Genomic DNA, 18156 nt, shown 5'->3' with positions numbered 1-18156 from the left:
GTGACGCGGTGAGGCGTAAACACCAGAAATAACGGCCGAAAGGAAAAGCAAAGATTTTATTGAAAGCGTTGTTGACAAGTGTCATGTTTACAGTAAGTGTTCAAAATTGCGTCCACCAGAAGCGATACATGCTTGACAGCGTCGGTGGAGCGATTGGCGTACACGTTCAAAGATGCCTGGTATTTCACGCACACCTGCAGCAGCTACAGATATGCGAGCGACGAGATCCTCATCTGAGTCAACTGGAGTCTCATAAACAAGATGCTTTAGATGTCCCCATAAAAAGTAATCGAGGCTCGATAAATCGGGAGATCGGGGTGGCCAAGGGATTGGTCCACCACGCCCAATCCATCGAGCACCAAACGTGGCATTCAGGTAATTCCGTACATCAATGCTGAAGTGTGCTGGCGCCCCATCGTGCTGAAACCACATGCGGTTACGAATGGCGATCGGAACATCATGCAGCAGTTGTGGTAACACTTCTTTCAGAAAAATAAGATAGCTTCCGCCACTGAGTCGCGTGGGTAGTAAGTATGGGCCAATCAAAAAGTCGTTCACAATACCAGCCCACACATTAATACAGAAACGTTGTTGAAACGCATGTGGACGCGTTGCATGTGGATTATCGGTTGCCCACACATGGGAATTGTGCGCATTAAAGACACCCTCGCGTGAAAATGTCGCTTCATCTGTAAATAGCACATCACCTACGAAATCCGGCTGCAACGCACATTGCTGCATCACCCACAGGCAGAAGTTCACGCGGAGAGGATAATCTGCCGGATTCAATGCTTGTACTTTCTGAAAATGGAAGGGGTGTAAGCGATTTTCGTTTAACTCTCTGCATACAGTCTGATGACTCACACCTACGTCACGCGCAACAGTTCTTGTGCTTGACTCGGGTCTATCAGCCACAATGTTCAAGATGCTTTCTTCCAGCCTTGGAGTGCGTACAGCTCTTAATCGACCAGCGTCATGTCTGTTGACGTCGAACGCACCTGTTTCACAAAGTTGACGATGTAACCGTTGAAAAATTCTATGATCCGGCATTCGTCGATCAGGATACTCCGCGCGATACATTCGTAACGCAGCTCTGCCGTTACCATTTGCACGGCCGTACATGTAATGCATGTCNAGATAGATAGATAGATAGATAGATAGATAGATAGATAGATAGATAGATAGATAGATAGATAGATAGATAGATAGATAGATAGATAGATAGATAGATAGATAGATAGATAGATAGATAGATAGATAGATAGATAGATAGATATATAGATAGATAGATAGATAGATAGATAGCTAGATAGATATTTACGTACTTCTGTCTGCAAATTCATTTTTGGGGTGAAATTATCATACTTAATCATACTTAATCTCATAATATCTCTCTTTAATATCATACTTAAAAATGATTTTTTATGCTATCGTATTCAATTCTTTGTTGATATTTGTTTATTGATATACTTATTTATAAAAACAGTCATGTTTTTTTGTTTAAAAACACTATTTATAAAAAAAGATCAATATAACGTAAAATTTTTATTTAAAATAATTTTTTTTCAGTTTTAGTGTATGTATTGTTGTATGTAAAATTCCCTTTTATTTATCTTTTTCGAATATGTTCTCCTCCACACAGAATGCATTTACAAAATGTCCTCATGATTAACGCATACCTATAAGTATAATATACATAAATATTAGAAGTACATTTAAGTTTTACATTCATTAAATAATAACTAATTACTTCCAGAAATACTACTTCTTTCCATAAATAAATTTACAGATTCCAATTTAAATGTTTGAAAAATATAACTGCACTGAAATATCTAAAAATAAAGCGTCCCACAGAACGGAAACAATTCTTTACATTTATATTTTCCGAAATTTATTCGAAGTGTAACTGGAACAATCAGAACACCACTCACGTTCGAGACAGAGACAAATTATACTTCAACAATTTTTCCGTTTCCTGTACGCCATTCATGTTGCCATCCAAAACAACAGAAAGCTACATTATGCGGAATGCTTGTGCTCAACGCTAACAACCTCTTTCCCATACGAATTAAAACGAAATTTGTACATGTATCTTACAACAACCACATTGCAAACGAGCATATCTCGTGACACTACCGATGTGTTCCACTATTTTTTTTTATTTATCACAGACAGACATTTTTACTAAAAAGGACAAACTGCGTGAAACAAATGACTACCGTTTGGATGTTGCCAATTTCATGTTTAGCTTACTCTTTGTAAATGGTTATTATTTTTAGAATTATTCTAGAGAAATGTTTCTCTCTCTTCGTTTCGAGAGGTTCTTTTTTCCCCAACATTTTATTTCAACATAGAATTTTTTAAAAGTGATGGAGTGTTTTCTTTAAATCTTCGTTTAAAAATTTAATTTCTTTTAGTAATTATTTGCAGGATGTTGAGCCATATTTATTTAAACTATATTTGTCAAATATAATTGAAATAAATATAAGCATAATAATAATAATAATTTAGCAAAACCATAACAGTGAACCTTAATAAAAAAAAACATTATTTATATCTTTATTTTATCTATTTCATATAAGATTTCATGGATTGTACATTGAATAAAAAAGGTGAATAACCCTTGAACATAGGAATATTTACTGTGTTTCTGGCTCTATGGGAACACCAAAAAATCGAGTGTTTTGATATTGATTTTGGTAAAATTAACCATAAAATAATTATTTTTTACCACATAAATGTTATTTTATATATGTTTGGTATTAAATGAGGTAAAATTGAATGAGTAACATTTTTTTTTCATCATGACACCTTAGAACATGGCATTTATTCTGTGAAATGTACTTTCCTGTTTTTTAGCAAAATGTGTGATAATGACTTGTGATGGTGTCACTGCTTATAAATGCATCGAATTAAATTAAATGATACTGATGTTTCATTTCTTATCTTTTAAACAATTACAGGTTTAAAAATAATTAAATTGAAGTGTGAAAGCTGTTATTTTTCGGTTTTAATGTATTTTTACTGTGGTAAATTGCTAGTCCTAAGAGAGATTTTGTGTGTGACATTAAAATCATCACGAAACTGTTACTATTCGAACGGAAAAAAGTACTTAATGAAGGATTTAAATACTGTACATTTGAGCTACACAAAAAAGAGATATTCTTTTTTTTACAATAAATATCATTACCAAACATTACGGTAATTTTGCCAAAATTTCTTATTTCCGTGCATAATTAATGAATTTTTAATAGTTTTCGTTTTTCAAGAACATGAGTTACCTTTATTTATATTAAAACCATTACTTTGCATTCGAAATTCAAAGCATCGAAAAAGGAGTTGGGATTTTGAATATTTAAACTTGAATTAAACTTGAATTTTCAATATTTAAATAAATAAGAAATAAATCAAAAATAAATCATTATTGAGAAATAATGGTCAAAAGAATCAACTTTTAAAGTGCTAGATCAAAATCTTTAAAATTTTTATATTCTCAATGCATTTTATAGTTATAGATTAATTAAAAAAACTGCTGAATAAAATATTTTACTATTTACTAATACTATATTGTATTTGTGTTTATTTTCTCAGATTCAAAGATAAAGATATTAAGCATAAGCATTTGCAGTTGTAATTTCAACTTAGTTCATTACATTTACAAAAGGATTATTTATTATATTGTTTTTATAAGGAGTTATAGGAAAATCTAGAGTCAAAATAATCGAATTTATGTATAATATATATATATAATGAGAATTAACATGTACATTACGGAATTTAATGTATGTTTCTTAAAATAGCTTTACAGTTAACTATTTTAAATGATTGACAAATTTTTGATTCCGCATAACTTTTTTTTACTATTAAATTGATTAGAAGCGCATGTATCTATGTATTTAAAGTAAGAGCTGTGTTCATAATGTATGTATGTAATGATTCGGATTCAGAACATTTTAGATAATTACCGAAATTGGAGTATTTAGCATACATTATACTATGTCGAAGATAATCGACGTATAAAATGCAATAATGTAAGGATATTTCCTAAAGTGCAATAATATATTTATGTCCTGCAAACTATATATAAAACAACGTTCTTTAAATTTTCAAAAGACAGAGTCAACCTGAAACAAAAATAGAAAATAATTAAATTAGCCAGATAGGAACAAAATTCCTAGTCAGATGGTAATTAGTTCATAATAAAATACATTTTTTCCAAAATCTCTTTACGCTAGAAATACATTTATCATGTCATGTCTATTTTTATGTTGCACTAAAATATATATGACGTGACTAGTTAACAATAGTAAAAAATATATAGATTTCTAGTTTAATATTTCTGAGAAACACTTTATCTGTTTGATCTATAATCCTACCTTATTTTTTTCCGACCGTAACATATCTATTTAAGAATAACGATCCTGGAAAAACAAATAATCCTCAGTTTAGTTAGGATGAAAGCATTCGCATGTTTTCACAGAATAAAATGGATATCAATAAAGAAGGAATATTAGGCATTATTATTATTTTGTTGTTTTTTTATGCAGGAGAGTAAAATTAAACAATTTCTTCATATTAATTAATATCCAAAAAAATATGTTATGCTTTATAAATCATGTGTCCGCTCTCCTCTATACGCTTCCATCATTTTTGAAGGGAAATCGTGGGATTTGATAAAAAGAAATAATATTTCTTCGAATAAAAAAAAAAGTGACATTATTTCTAATTCAGTTCTTACTCTAAATAGAATAAGGCCAGTCTTGAGACAACCGGACTAATAGTTTAGAAGTTATAAGTGTTTTAAGTGAAAAAACAGCTAGATTTATTGTACTAATAGTATAGATTTATACTTTTCATGCATTTGATGTAGCTAACTAAGCAAGTGATGCATTGTTCCTACGCATTTTGTTGCGCTAAATCGAATGAGTAGATACACAAATCAATAGAACAAATTATTCAAAAGTTGCAAGTTTTTACAGACAATAAATTTTTAAGTACACATTTGTATAAAATTTGCATTGCAATCCAAGATTTATCTAAACATGTAATGCATATTTACCAATACAATTTTTTATAAATTGTATGAGACTAATCTCGAGGTGATTGGACAAGTAGTTTAGAAACTCGTTTTATGTACAAAAAGTACAATTTTCTACTTGTACTTATTTACGTATCTCACATTGCTATTAGACAATTGAGGTACTTTATCTATTTATTTTACTCATCCAATTGAATGAGAACAAACAAGAATCAAAAGAGCTAATATTTTTTAAAAAAATTACTTGTTTCTTTATTAAAACAACTATTTTTCGTTAATGTTAAGACGTTAATGTTAAATGTTAAGACGAAAACATCTATAATTTTTTAATTTGAGCCAGATTGTTCTGAATTAAATTTGGCGTAAAACTACGAAATATACGAAAAATACATTGCGTGTTCGAATAGTTCTCTGGTGGCATTGAAAAATGTATACATAATTGCGTGTCAAATATATTACTTTTTAAACATAAAAATCCTAGAAACTTTTGAACAATTACTTTTATTCACTCATTTATAGCCTCACTCGATTCATCGTAAAAATGCATAAAACACAGTGTCTCACTCATTTAAGTAGCAAATTGCAGGTGCGTAAATAGGTACAAGTACAATTTTGAATTTTTCGTATGCAGAACACTTGTAACTTCTAAACTATTACTCTAATCGTCTCGGTCTTATAAAAATCAGCATAAAAATATATCGGAAAATATACCTCATTAGCCTGCCTAGAAGAAATTATGGTCCCTCACTCAAAAAACCCATTTTCTCTGAAAAACAGGTAAGCTACAGATGAAAGTATGAGAGTTTTAAAGTATCATGTATAAAAACATAACAAAGCTTTATGTCAAAAATATCTCAGGTGTAATTTTTTTTGAAGAAATTCCTTTGTTGTTGTTGCTATAATTACTGAACTAATAACAAAGTACAAAATGCTAAATGAATTGTTTTTAATTAGTTATTAAGTGCAATCAATAGAAAAGGAAACAAGATAAATTAAATGCATAAATAATCTTTTATTAGGTAAAAGAATAATGCCGTCTCCGTTTCTTTCTACAAAAAATTAAATATTGTGATTAGGTAATAAAGGAAAAACTGGAATCATCATCTAATTGAGATATAAATATTGATTGACCGTAATTTTTTCCATCTTAGAGAGAGTTTTCAAAAATTATTAATGTACTCTCAATGTACATACTTACTATTATGAATTAAGTAGTAGAAGCAAATCTCACAAGTTAGTTCAGAACACGAGTATTTCGATGATTTTATCCCACACTCCACTCACATTACGTAACATAAATTCCCTCCACGTCATGTCACATAGATCTCACAAAATATATTTTATCAACAATATCTCTACATTATCTATACGTGAAACAACTTATTAGCGAAGGTAAATACATTTCTAGCTTTATTCTTAAAAAGAAATCGTGTGAAATTATACTTGATAGTTGTCTCTCCACTGTAGAGTTTTCCATTTATTTTCTGAAAAGAAATTTTATTTCTATGCTGTTTCTTCGTTATAGATATTCTCATAAGTTAATTAATTCATTCCCTTAGTGAAAAACTGGAATCATCAACTAATTGAGATATAGATATTGATTGACCGTAATTTTTTCCATCTTAGAGAGAGTTTTCAAAAATTATTAATGTACTTTCAATGTACATACTTACTATTATGAATTAAGTAGTAGAAGCAAATCTCTCAAGTTCAAACGCATTTCTCACGGAATAAAAGCTAAAATTAGTTCAGAACACGAGTATTTGGATGATTTTATCCCACACGCCACTCATATTACGTAACATAAATTCCCTCCACGTCACGTCACATAAGTTTCACAAAATATATTTTATCAACATTATCTATACGTGAAACAAATTATTATCGAAGGTAAATACATTTCTAACTTTATTCTTAAAAAAAACAGTGTGAAATTGTACTTGATAGTTGTCTCTCCACTGTAGGGTTTTCCATTTATTTTCTGATGAGAAATTTTATTTCTATATTGTTTCTTCATTATAGAAATTCTCATAAGTTAATTAATTCATTCCCTTAGTGAAACCTTAAAAAATAATTTCATTTGGTTTCCTCTCCATTAGGTATATCCTAAGCATTATTATAAGAAGTTCCTGAGTACAATTCGCAAAACACTGCGTTTAATTATCAATCATTAAAAATTAAAAAAATAAATATTTTTTCCTATCACCCAAACTATTACTTTTTTTAAAGATTCATGCAATTTGCTTACACAAGTAGCTTCATAGATCTTAAAAATAATTTTATGCATAAAGTATCTAGAGTTACTTAAATCATACTAGTTTTAATATTTAATTTTTTTCAGATCACTTTTATTTTTAACAGATCACTAAAATCATATCATTCTAAAATGGAGTAATTCAGCTAGGGGAGGATGGCCTAATAATAAACTCTGAAAAGTTGTAGTTTTTGGGCTTTTATCGCAGCGTTTTTTATTTTATTTCTTAAGAGAGATCTTGAACTTTAAAATAAAAAAATGATTATTGCCTTAGTTTAAATTTTATGATTATTTATCATCAGAAATAAAAAACACTGAAAATACCCATTTTGCCCTACAAGGGACATAAAGCGGGTTAGCCGTTCGGGCAAAGCGGGTAAGCACCATAGATTTTACAAATACAGGCGCATATAAATTTTCTTAAACATTAATAATGAGATCTTAATCATACGTATAATAAATGCTAAAAATAACATATAAGTAACAATTTTAGACTTATTTTATCAGTATCAAATTATGATTTGTTATTCTTGACATAGTTCGCAAAAATAAGACCCTCTTCCTGAATAAGTTGCGCAAGCTTCATGAGCCCAGTCTTTACAATCTCCACATTCCATCCAATCTTCTAGCGGTGGGTCCTCATAAAGGCACCCCCACAAACAAGACAAAAATATTCTTTTACAATTTTTTCTTTGAAGATTTTTGTTTTTTAGTTTTACCTGGTTTACTTGTCGGAGGAAGATTTTTAAAAAAATTTTTAACAGCAGCATTGTTACTAAGACGTTTCCTCTTTTCTTCCTTTTCTATTTGCATATTTTTAAATGGTGAGCTTATTAAGACTTCAGCTCTTTGAGGTTTACGTTTACGACTAGTTTTGTTCGGAGTAGGTTTTGGTAGTGATCTAATATCCAAAGGCTTCACATGAGGTGTCAATGGCTCTTCTACTAGTTGAAATGAATTGTCACTAGTTGTCGTGGAACATGAAGGATCATCTTCAACAGCTGGATCATACGAAGTTTCTCCGTTTGTGCGTCGTAGCGAAATCCTTGAAGCTTGAGAGCAATTGAGATCCATGTTTTCAAATACAGATGTAGAAGTAGAGCAATTAGAATTATTAGAAAGACGACCAGCATTAGTAGATTGGATCTGAGATGGACTATCGTTGGTGTTTTCAATAACCTCAGCCCTGTCTGCCAGACTAGCTGGCAAAAAGTCAGCATCGCTAAATATGTGTCGGTTCGTGGGCCGTATTCCTGAGGATTTAAATCCTTGAACAGCATTTCGTGCGCTAGCTGCTTTTAAATATGATTTTCCAACAAATGAAGCTACGTCGTACTGAGTGATTATTCTACCCAAATGGCATCGTTGAAAAGTAGAAACTTCTTGTTCAAAGTAAGTTTTGAACGGTCCATAAACGCAACTGTCCAGAGGTTGCATACGATGAGTTGTAAGAGGGGGCAGCGATTCAAAAATCACATTATTTTTTCTAGCATATTCAAGGGCCTCAATATATTTGTGAGATTCATTGTTATCTAATATTAAGATTAGTTCTTTCTCAGGAGTTGGACTGGTGTTCTCGACGAAATGATGAAGCCAATCTAGGAATTTCGGTCCATTAATCCATCCGTTGTCAGTGTAAGTACCTAGGGAACCAGGGGGTGCTCCATCTAACAATCTACCAACCATTATTTTTCTACCATAAATAAAAAATGGAGGTGTAAGAGATCCAGCCGCGTTGCAGCAGCGGATAACAGTCATCAATTTTCCTCTTTCCGCGCTTGAAATTACACCCACCTGTTTTTTCTCTGATTTTGACAAAATTTTCGGAGGTTTATTACCAGATGCACGAATGCCAGTTTCATCCATATTGTAGATTCTTGTTGGATCAATGTCATGCTCATCAATTTCTCTTTCCAACAAATCATAAAATCTGTAAACTTGAGGCCGATTGAAACCTCGTGATCTTGCAAAAATACAGAAAAGTTAGTATAAAAATGTATCGGGTCAAATCGTGTATCTACCCGTTTTGCCCTACCCGCTTTGCCCAAAAGCATATTTTTTACGAAAAAAATTATAACCTTAAATTAAAAAAAAATTTTAAAAAATTGAACATCGTAGTTTATAGGTGAATAGTGTTAGAATAATGCAATAATATTGACAATAAAAAAATAAGCCGGCTTTCGACTAGCCACAAGCTACATACCTTGGTTTTTTTTAATAAAATTATTAATTTTTTTATTTTGTGCTTGGTTACGCTATGTCGTTTTTTTTCAGCTCCACAGGGACTGATTGAAACTCGTGAGTATTCGGGTAATCACGGCATACTTAGATATCGCTGCTTGCGCGCCATGCGGCGGGATACGTATGCCTACCCGCTTTAGGCGACCTACACGCTTTAGGCTACCCTCCCCTACTTATTTTAATTTTTTGGTAATAATATTAGTAATTTTTATTTTTCGTAATAGTAAATCCTAAAAATTAATTGAGAATGTCAGTGGTATGATTTAGGAAAGCGGTTGCCATTTCTTTCGAATGATCCACGTATAAATTGAGGTTTTCCGTGATTGAAGTTTGGCGTGCAAGAATCGTTAAACCCTTTTAAATGGCGTTTTCAATATAATTATTCAATATAATTTTCAATTAGTTTAGAAATAGTCTTCACTCCATTTTTGACATTAGGGGTAAGTACCCTGCAAAAAATGACCAATAGAAATCAATAAAAAAAAATGTATTGATCTGTACGGGGAAATGGAACACTGATATCAATAGAGTAGATCAGTACAATGGACTGGTCATGATATATTGATATCAGTAGAGTAGGTCAATACAATGTATTGGTCTATATCAGTAGAATGGACTGATATCAGTAGAGTGTACTGGTCTGTACGGGGAAATGGAACATTGATATCAGTAGAGTGTACTGNAATTCTATAGGCACCTGTTGATGTATTAATGAAAACAAATATAGACTAATAAAATACCTATTGATCAATAATTGCTAAGTTTTACTGGTGTCAATAAAAATCTGTAGATATCAGTTCATACATTGATAAAACAAGTAGAATACCTAACTGATCAACATCTATTGATACAAGTACCCTACTGATGTCAGTAGTCATCAGTTGAAGTGTGAAATACAGACAAGTATATACCAATAGAGTACCTACTGATCAATATCCATTGATACCAATACACTGCTGATATCAGTTGAAATGTCAATGGGAACAAGTACAGACCAATAGAATTCTATTGATCAATATCTATTGATACCAGTACACTACTGATATCAGTTGAAATGTCAATAGGAACAAGTACAGACCAATAGAATACCCTATTGTTCAACATCTATTGATGCCAATACACTACTGACATCAGTTGAAATATCAATAGAAACAAGTACAGACCAATAGAATTCTATTGATATCAATGAATGTTTTTATTGGTTTCTATTGGTCATTTTTTGTAGGGTATAATTCAAATCCCTTAAAACTCAATCTGTTTAGTAGTCGAAATAGTTAAGGTAGGTACGTTGCTCTTAAATCATATCCATACCATTCAGTAATGCATACGTTGCGTTTCAAGCAAAGTGTTAATCCATGCTTTTACAAAATTAAAAAAAGGCATAACAGCAATGAGATGTAATAAATAATCTGTATAGTACTGTAATTCTACTATATAATTACACTGGATAACATTGAAGGCTGAATTTAGAACTAAAAATCTTATATCAATTTTAAATAATTTCTACACACAAGAAATATTTTATTACTATTGCAACAAGCAAGGACACAGATTAAGCCCTTTTATTCCGAGGTGTTATATTCATTATTCATATATATATATATATATATTCATTATATATATATTCATTATATATTCATTATTCATATATATATATATATATATTCATTCTTTAAATATAGGAAAGGTTATTTTGTTAATTATTTTCACGGATGTGGTATGAACAAATGCCACGATTTGGCTGCCTATCAGGTTGGGCACCAGCACTATTCTGAACAAAATTATGCAGTTTTAACAATATTTTTAATAATGTTATGTAGCCCTTTTTTATAAATAAATATTGTAAACTTTGTTTAATAAGTGCATATTTTGCTTCAAATTATGTTAAATTAAGAATCAATGGTTACTTTCAACGATTCTTATCATTCTACATCACATTCTTATCTTTCAGAGATTTTTATCAATGAAATTTATTTTTTTGCTTTTATTTTACGGACAGCACTGTTACATTATCAACTTAAGTAACATCTCTTATATATGAGTTGCTTGAATCAATGAAATAAAATTACGGATCAAATTACTGTGATAGAAATAATAAGATGATTGAATAGTAAGAATTAAAAGCTCCACATTTGTAAATATTTATCTCAGTATTTATTCCTGTTTTCAATTTGCGTGCTACAAATGTAAATAGCCACTTTCTCGATAAAGAGCAAATAGACATTCTCACGAAATGATGTTATTGTACAAAAGAACGATAATATCATAATTACTTGCTAGTTATTGTTTTTTTTTAGTCAGTTAGTACTTCTAATAATAGTTTTATGCTGAAAAGATATTTTATACATAGGAAAATATAACTATTTCGGGATAAACTAATGTTATGATTTATTTTAATTGTGCTAAGGGCAAAGAGAAACATATTTTAGAATATGATATAACATTAAATACTGAAAGATAATTAATATATAACTTTGAATTTATGTTCAGCCCAATTTGGAGGATCAGCATACACTGTAATAATAATCTTATCTAATTACTGTACTTTTTACCGTAGAATCCACTTTACCATTTTCACCGGAATATATAACGGAACAAAAATCTGCAATACCCTAATATTTGTAGTAATATTCATCTTGAAATCACTGGGTCATTCTAATTAAGCAAATATTACTGTAAAAATTATTGAATAATATTTTACGGTAAAAATAGGTTTTACGGATCATGCATCTGAAACACCAGTACTTTATCCAGTAATTTGATCCGGAAATTTTTACAGTGTATTTTATTATATGATTATATAGATAGTAACCGTTTTAAATTTACCAATTATAATTTCCCTTTCCCAAGTTATTTCTAAGCTATTTGGTTGTGGAATTAGATCTATTATATGAATTGCAAAATTATGAAATGTTTTGCGTTAAATTAATTTATAATGCATTGGCGAACCATTTCTATTATAAAATACATTGCGAACTGTCCTTATTATGGTTTTCCTTTTAATAACCTGGGAATAATTTTCACTTAGTTTTACCCGGTTATGAAAATCCTATTATTGAAATTATCTTTTGTATTAACAGTAAATGTGTTTCGAAACTTGGGGAAAAAAAGCTACAGTACAACAAGTTTCTCCTTTTAACCATTTCATAAAGGGGTGAGATAAAACATTCCCAATGTAAAGAGAAAGCAATGTACAATGTAAAAAATTTAAAGACAAAGCTAATCAATTCAGGTAGGACGTAAATATGATGACCACACTTCTAATGACTTTTGATTTAACTATGACTATATTTTTTATTATTTTAATGAATATTTTTATATTTTTTATTATTTTAATGAATATTTTCATATTTTTTAATTATTCTGATAGTATAGTTTTGAACAATTTTTTTTCTCCCGTGAAATATAAACTCTTCCGATTTCTCTAATTGACTCAATTCCAAACGTTCAATACTTTTGCGGTTGTAAATATATTTTTCAGTATTAACTTTTTTTTTTGAATACGCCGATTAGAAGGACGAGATACCTTTAATAGTTAAAGTTTACACTGCTTTTCTTGAAGAATCATGAAGTCACGTCTTTATCTGGGACGCAATTCTTGGTGTAGCAATTTTGACATCAATTATAATGGGTGAAGTTGTAAATAAAATATTGTTTTCGTTACAAATTATGGCAAATGAATTTCTTTGCCTTCTTTAAGTAAAATGAGAAAACTATATTTAATATACATGGAGAAATTTTGAAATTGCAGGGAGAATTATAACATCTGAATCTTGTATTTTACACGCATGCACTAAGAAGTAAAATAAATAATCTTACATAAAAATTTAATAAACACCATCAGTATGTTTTGAATGTTATTAATCAGAATTTTAAGTACAAAGCTCAAATCATTACTTCATGCTAAAGATGGGGTCATGTTCTCCTCAAGGTCATCTCTTATGTTAAGGCCAAATCGATTAAAGATTTGTGAATCACTGACCATGGACATTTATTAGAAAGAGCTGGACGCAAAAAATACAACATTACGAATATTTTAATTAGCAGAAATACTCAAATGGGAGAACAACAAAAGCATTATTATCTCATAAGAGTAAATTTCGTATAGTATTATATTTATCTACCTGTAGCCCTTTCACCGGTGTCCCCTGACGGGGACGGGACGGAGTTAAGCTTTGATCTACCTTCAGCCCTCCTGTACATTTTCCTGAGATCCACGGCAAAAACTAACACATAAACTATGTCAGTAACTTACGGGCATCCTGGGGACTGTTATATTTTACCGGAATTTGGTCTGGAACTTTTTGTGCGAGAACACTTGTTATCGTAGGACAACTAATACTCATTCTGAGTTTTCCGAATTGATTTAAATAAACAATTGAGCCCGCATAAGCCATATTTAATTCACTAATTTTATGAAACAGACGTTTAAATGCTATCAAAAATAATAGTAGCATGCAACTTTCAAAGGAATAAAAAGAAAGAACAAAGTTAGGGGTCGATTTGGTCACCCGTGACCAAATTAACTCGATTTTAGCAACATAATGATAAATATAGTAAAATGAATAACGCTGATAAATTATTTGAAGCTGACATAATTTTTCTGTAGGAAAAAGTTTTCGTCTAGACGTTAGTAATATTTTGTATAGAAATGGGTAATGAAATATAGTACAAAACTATTTGTTTTTCTTGGAACCGCTTAGATTGAAATCCCTAAATCAATTTATATTACCAGCGCATGCATATTAACCACTTGTTAAGGCATGGTTAACCAACCAATAACCCACGTGATCTATTTTAACACCAATGTTTTCCCTTTTTAGTTTGCTCAAGTTTTACTAATCCACACACGTTTTACCCATCTCAGTTTGGCGTGAGTTTTATAACCTCATTAAGATGTCGCCAAGCCATTAATCATAAAAGGGAATTATTGCACGCCTTTGTTAAATGCCGCAGAAAGTGACAAATCACGTGTAGGTTGTGATTCAGAGCATTTGACATCCTATTCAGCATGTTCTATTTATCTGCCAACAATATTTGAGAATGACATATTTGGTAGGAAGAGGGTTAACTTTTAGATTGGGAGCAGCTCGTCCCCTGTCATCCCGACCCTTTCATAAAGTTTCCGTTTTGTTTTCAAACCTTTCATTCTTTATCACGCTATATTGTATAATTTATACGAAGTATTTTTCTTGCAATTTCCTTTTTAAAAAAATAATAGGCTGTGATTTTTTACTATTTTTTTATTATTTCATTTTAGGGATTATAAAAACGAAATCATTTCGCAATAGTTTCAAAAAGTTTTAATACTCCCCGAGCAAATTTATATAAATTTTTTACTCCGTTTTTCACACTGTAAAACATTTTGGTGAACAGATGAAAGCCTTTTTGGTATTGAGGTAAATTAAACACATTTTTAAAAGCATAAATGCAATTGAAATATTAAATAAAATTGATAAAATAACGGTTGTTTGATTACTATTATTTAATTACTATATTATTAAGAACTTGTTACTTACTAGTTTTTAGAACGAAATGTTTTTGCAATCAAGACAAAAATTAATTCGAATGCACACGAAAATATGTATTGTTAGTTAGCAAGCAAACTACAAAAATGACTAAATAAATAAATAAAATTATAACGCAAAAAAAATAAATAAAAATGTGACTGCATGCACAGCGAAATGTTTTAGTTTACCTCAGCACTATAAATAGTGGCAAGTTTACAAAAAAACATTGTATAAAACAGTTTTTTTACAGTGTATAAAATAAACAAGTATGATGGTGTAAAATTGTAATAGGGATAAGAAATGATATAGTCATTTCATAAAAATTGCATGAAACAAATATTTTTATAACTAAGAAATCTTTTTATCTTGATAAATTACTCATTTGATTATTTCATAATCATGGTAAGGATGCTTTTATAAATATGAATTAAATATTCAATATTTATTATTGCATGCATAAAACTGTATGTACCAGCTTTAATAATCTTAAAACACTTTTAGAATATTGAAGAAATAACATTATACGAAATAAAAATGTTATTTTTTAATCAAAAATGTGCTATAGCTCTTTTACAGATATAACACTTGCTTGTCTTCTAAAAACATTCAATTTTTATTTATTATTATCTTTATTTATTTATTTTTTAAGTTAAGCTTAATGAAATCACACTTTAAGAAATGGTGCATTAAATTTCCATTTCAGAAATATGCATTTATTCTTTAATTTAGAAGAGTTAAAATAAATTCCTTGCAGAGTCGTTGAATATCAATTAATAATTTTCATTTTAAACATGATAACTTTTTTCTCACCGACTAAAGTGACTTAAGGGTTACTAATCCAATTAAACCCTTTTTCCGCACTGATTCAAGGAAAATGAAGTTATTTTTTTATTTTTTTAACTAACTACAAAACTAAGTAAGTAGCCTTTTACATTTTTACTATCAATGTGACATGCACATTTCATTACACAAGTTTTTCCGCAAAGACCGCCTTTAGTATGATTTTTTTTAAAATTGTCATTAAAATGAAACCAAATAGGTTTGCACATTGGGTTATTGAAAGCCGACAAATCGCAGTGTAAGAATACGCGCGTAGCAAGCAACAATACTGGTTTGGTTTTAGAATTGAAACAACTTTAGCTTTTAACTTCTCATCAAACCTGTTGTAATGTTTATTGTTTACACTTTCTGCATTGTGATTTGTCAGATTTTGCTAGCTTTTTTCTTTTCTCCACTTTTAAATATTAATTTGCGACCACAAATGTGCATCCTTTTTGTTTTCATTTTTCAATAAGCATTCTAAAAGTACATATTTTTCAGAACAGTCAGTATATTAAAATGTTAGAGGAAATTTTCCTTATTCTCTTAGATAATCGTAATAGCTAAATCTTACCATTTTTTATTACATTATATTTTGTACAATATTTCTTTGATTAGCCTTCTGAAATTAGAACTTTAAAAATGTATTTACCATTTATTGCAAATTTTAAAACTGTTATTAAATCTTTTTAAAATTATTGTTATTAAATCTATTAAATCTATTTGATTAATGGCAATCTTGAAAATTAAAATAGATGACATTTTACTGTCTAACTTTTGACTAGAAGTTAATTAGTGATTTATGAGTTTTAGTATTTTTAAACTAAAAATGGATTCTGTACTAATAAGGAAAAACTTTTTTTTTTCTTTTGATAAAGTAAAACAAAGCATAATAAAAAAAAAGTTTTCGAAATGAAGTCTTCAATGGTTAAGTGCTGCAACTTTTCTTTTTTACTTATTTATTTACTGTTTACGCCCAGTGGTCACTTTAAGACAGAGATTCTTGAAAACGTTTCTCTCCCCTTACCCCTAGATACCCTGGTTTTGACGTGTGTCTTGTTTCACTCATTTTATGGTACCCCAGGGTACATCTAATAGTACGGAAGACTTCTAAATTTCTGAGAGATTCCCAAAGTTTGCTCAACCCCTAGATCGTGGCGCATAAAACTTTTTTGCTGTATACCCGGGTCTTATTTAACAAGACTTCAGATTCCTTTCGCTTTTTACGGCTTGAAGCTTTTTTCTTCTCACTTAAGAGATACCTTTGTCTAAAGAAGAAAATACTTTTCTGCACTTAAGATTTTTTCCCGTAATTTAAAGCCTTTCCTATGTTCTATTTTCTATCAGTTTTATAACTTGCTTTACCTCCATAGGAGTTTGAACTTTGAAATTATTTTACTATCAGCAATTATAGGTACTTTTATCAACAAAAAAAAACTTTTAAAGTAAAATATATATTGTATGTTCAAAAATTTTTTAATCATGCAGTTTTTAAATCTAATATACATAATTCTCTTACGTGGCTCCCAAATTTTGACTGTATTTCTATTCCGCCGGTGGCAACGTTCGCTTTGTTTTGTTTACGTTACTATTTTTCTTACACGGCGAATCGACCTATGATTGCCGCTAAAATTGTCACATGCCAAATCTAGCTGAGGTGGCTCAACATATAACACTTTTAAAAACGGAAACTGAAATAACCAGCGAGCATCAGCTGCGGCAATCTCATACTATTAATCTAGGCAGAGGTGAGAAGTCTTTGTCAATAGATCTTTATTTTAGTATTTTGTCGAAAGCGCTTTTTTTCACGAATTCATATATTACGAATTTATTTGACGATTTTTGATTTATATCACTAATTATACTATTGAACATTTCTAGGAGATTTAACGAATTACATGTCATTTATTTGAATTCAAATTTATTTTAATGACTTAGTATTTACTAAAAAAATATAATTTAAAAAAAAAATGTTGATATGGATTTGAATGATTGTTTGGAAATCTTAGAATTTTGTGCCTTTGCAATGTTCGTAAGTTAGTAGTGAGCGAAGCGAGCTTGGTTTGCGAAGCAAACCATATAAGATTGCGTAACAATTTTCTGGGGTTGGCGAGCGTTAGCGAGCAGGGGGCACAACCCACTAGTATTATTAATTATAAAAAGTATCAATTATAACGAGTCATGATTGCTTGTAAATAATACATGATTATTAAGTTAACAATACATAACACACTGTTAAAAGTTTCATTGTGAAGTAACATTAAAATAACTGACAGCAGTCTGTTCATCCGAAT

The 18156-nt window shown here is 30.1% G+C and overlaps 2 protein-coding genes across 2 annotated transcripts in view; one reads left to right on the top strand and one right to left on the bottom strand.

The window, feature by feature from the left end:
* The window catches only part of LOC107449400 (lachesin-like), a 284633-nt gene that overhangs the window by 36006 nt on the left and 230471 nt on the right, over nucleotides 1-18156 (top strand). The window lies entirely within an intron of this gene.
* Nucleotides 7971-9158, bottom strand: LOC122271849 (uncharacterized). Its single transcript, XM_043054449.2, has one exon. It carries the CDS (start codon nucleotides 9156-9158, stop codon nucleotides 7971-7973), a length of 1188 nt encoding a protein of 395 aa, XP_042910383.2.

Source organism: Parasteatoda tepidariorum, chromosome 7 (genome assembly GCF_043381705.1).
Source record: "Parasteatoda tepidariorum isolate YZ-2023 chromosome 7, CAS_Ptep_4.0, whole genome shotgun sequence".
Classification (NCBI taxonomy): domain Eukaryota; kingdom Metazoa; phylum Arthropoda; class Arachnida; order Araneae; family Theridiidae; genus Parasteatoda; species Parasteatoda tepidariorum.
The sequence above is the reverse complement of the archived record's forward strand: the minus strand, read 5'-3'. Positions and strand labels throughout refer to the sequence as shown.

Excerpts from the sequence above, each read along its gene's own strand:
- LOC122271849 (XM_043054449.2), bottom strand. The coding sequence starts at position 9,158 with ATGGATGAAACTGGCATTCGTGCATCTGGTAATAAACCTCCGAAAATT.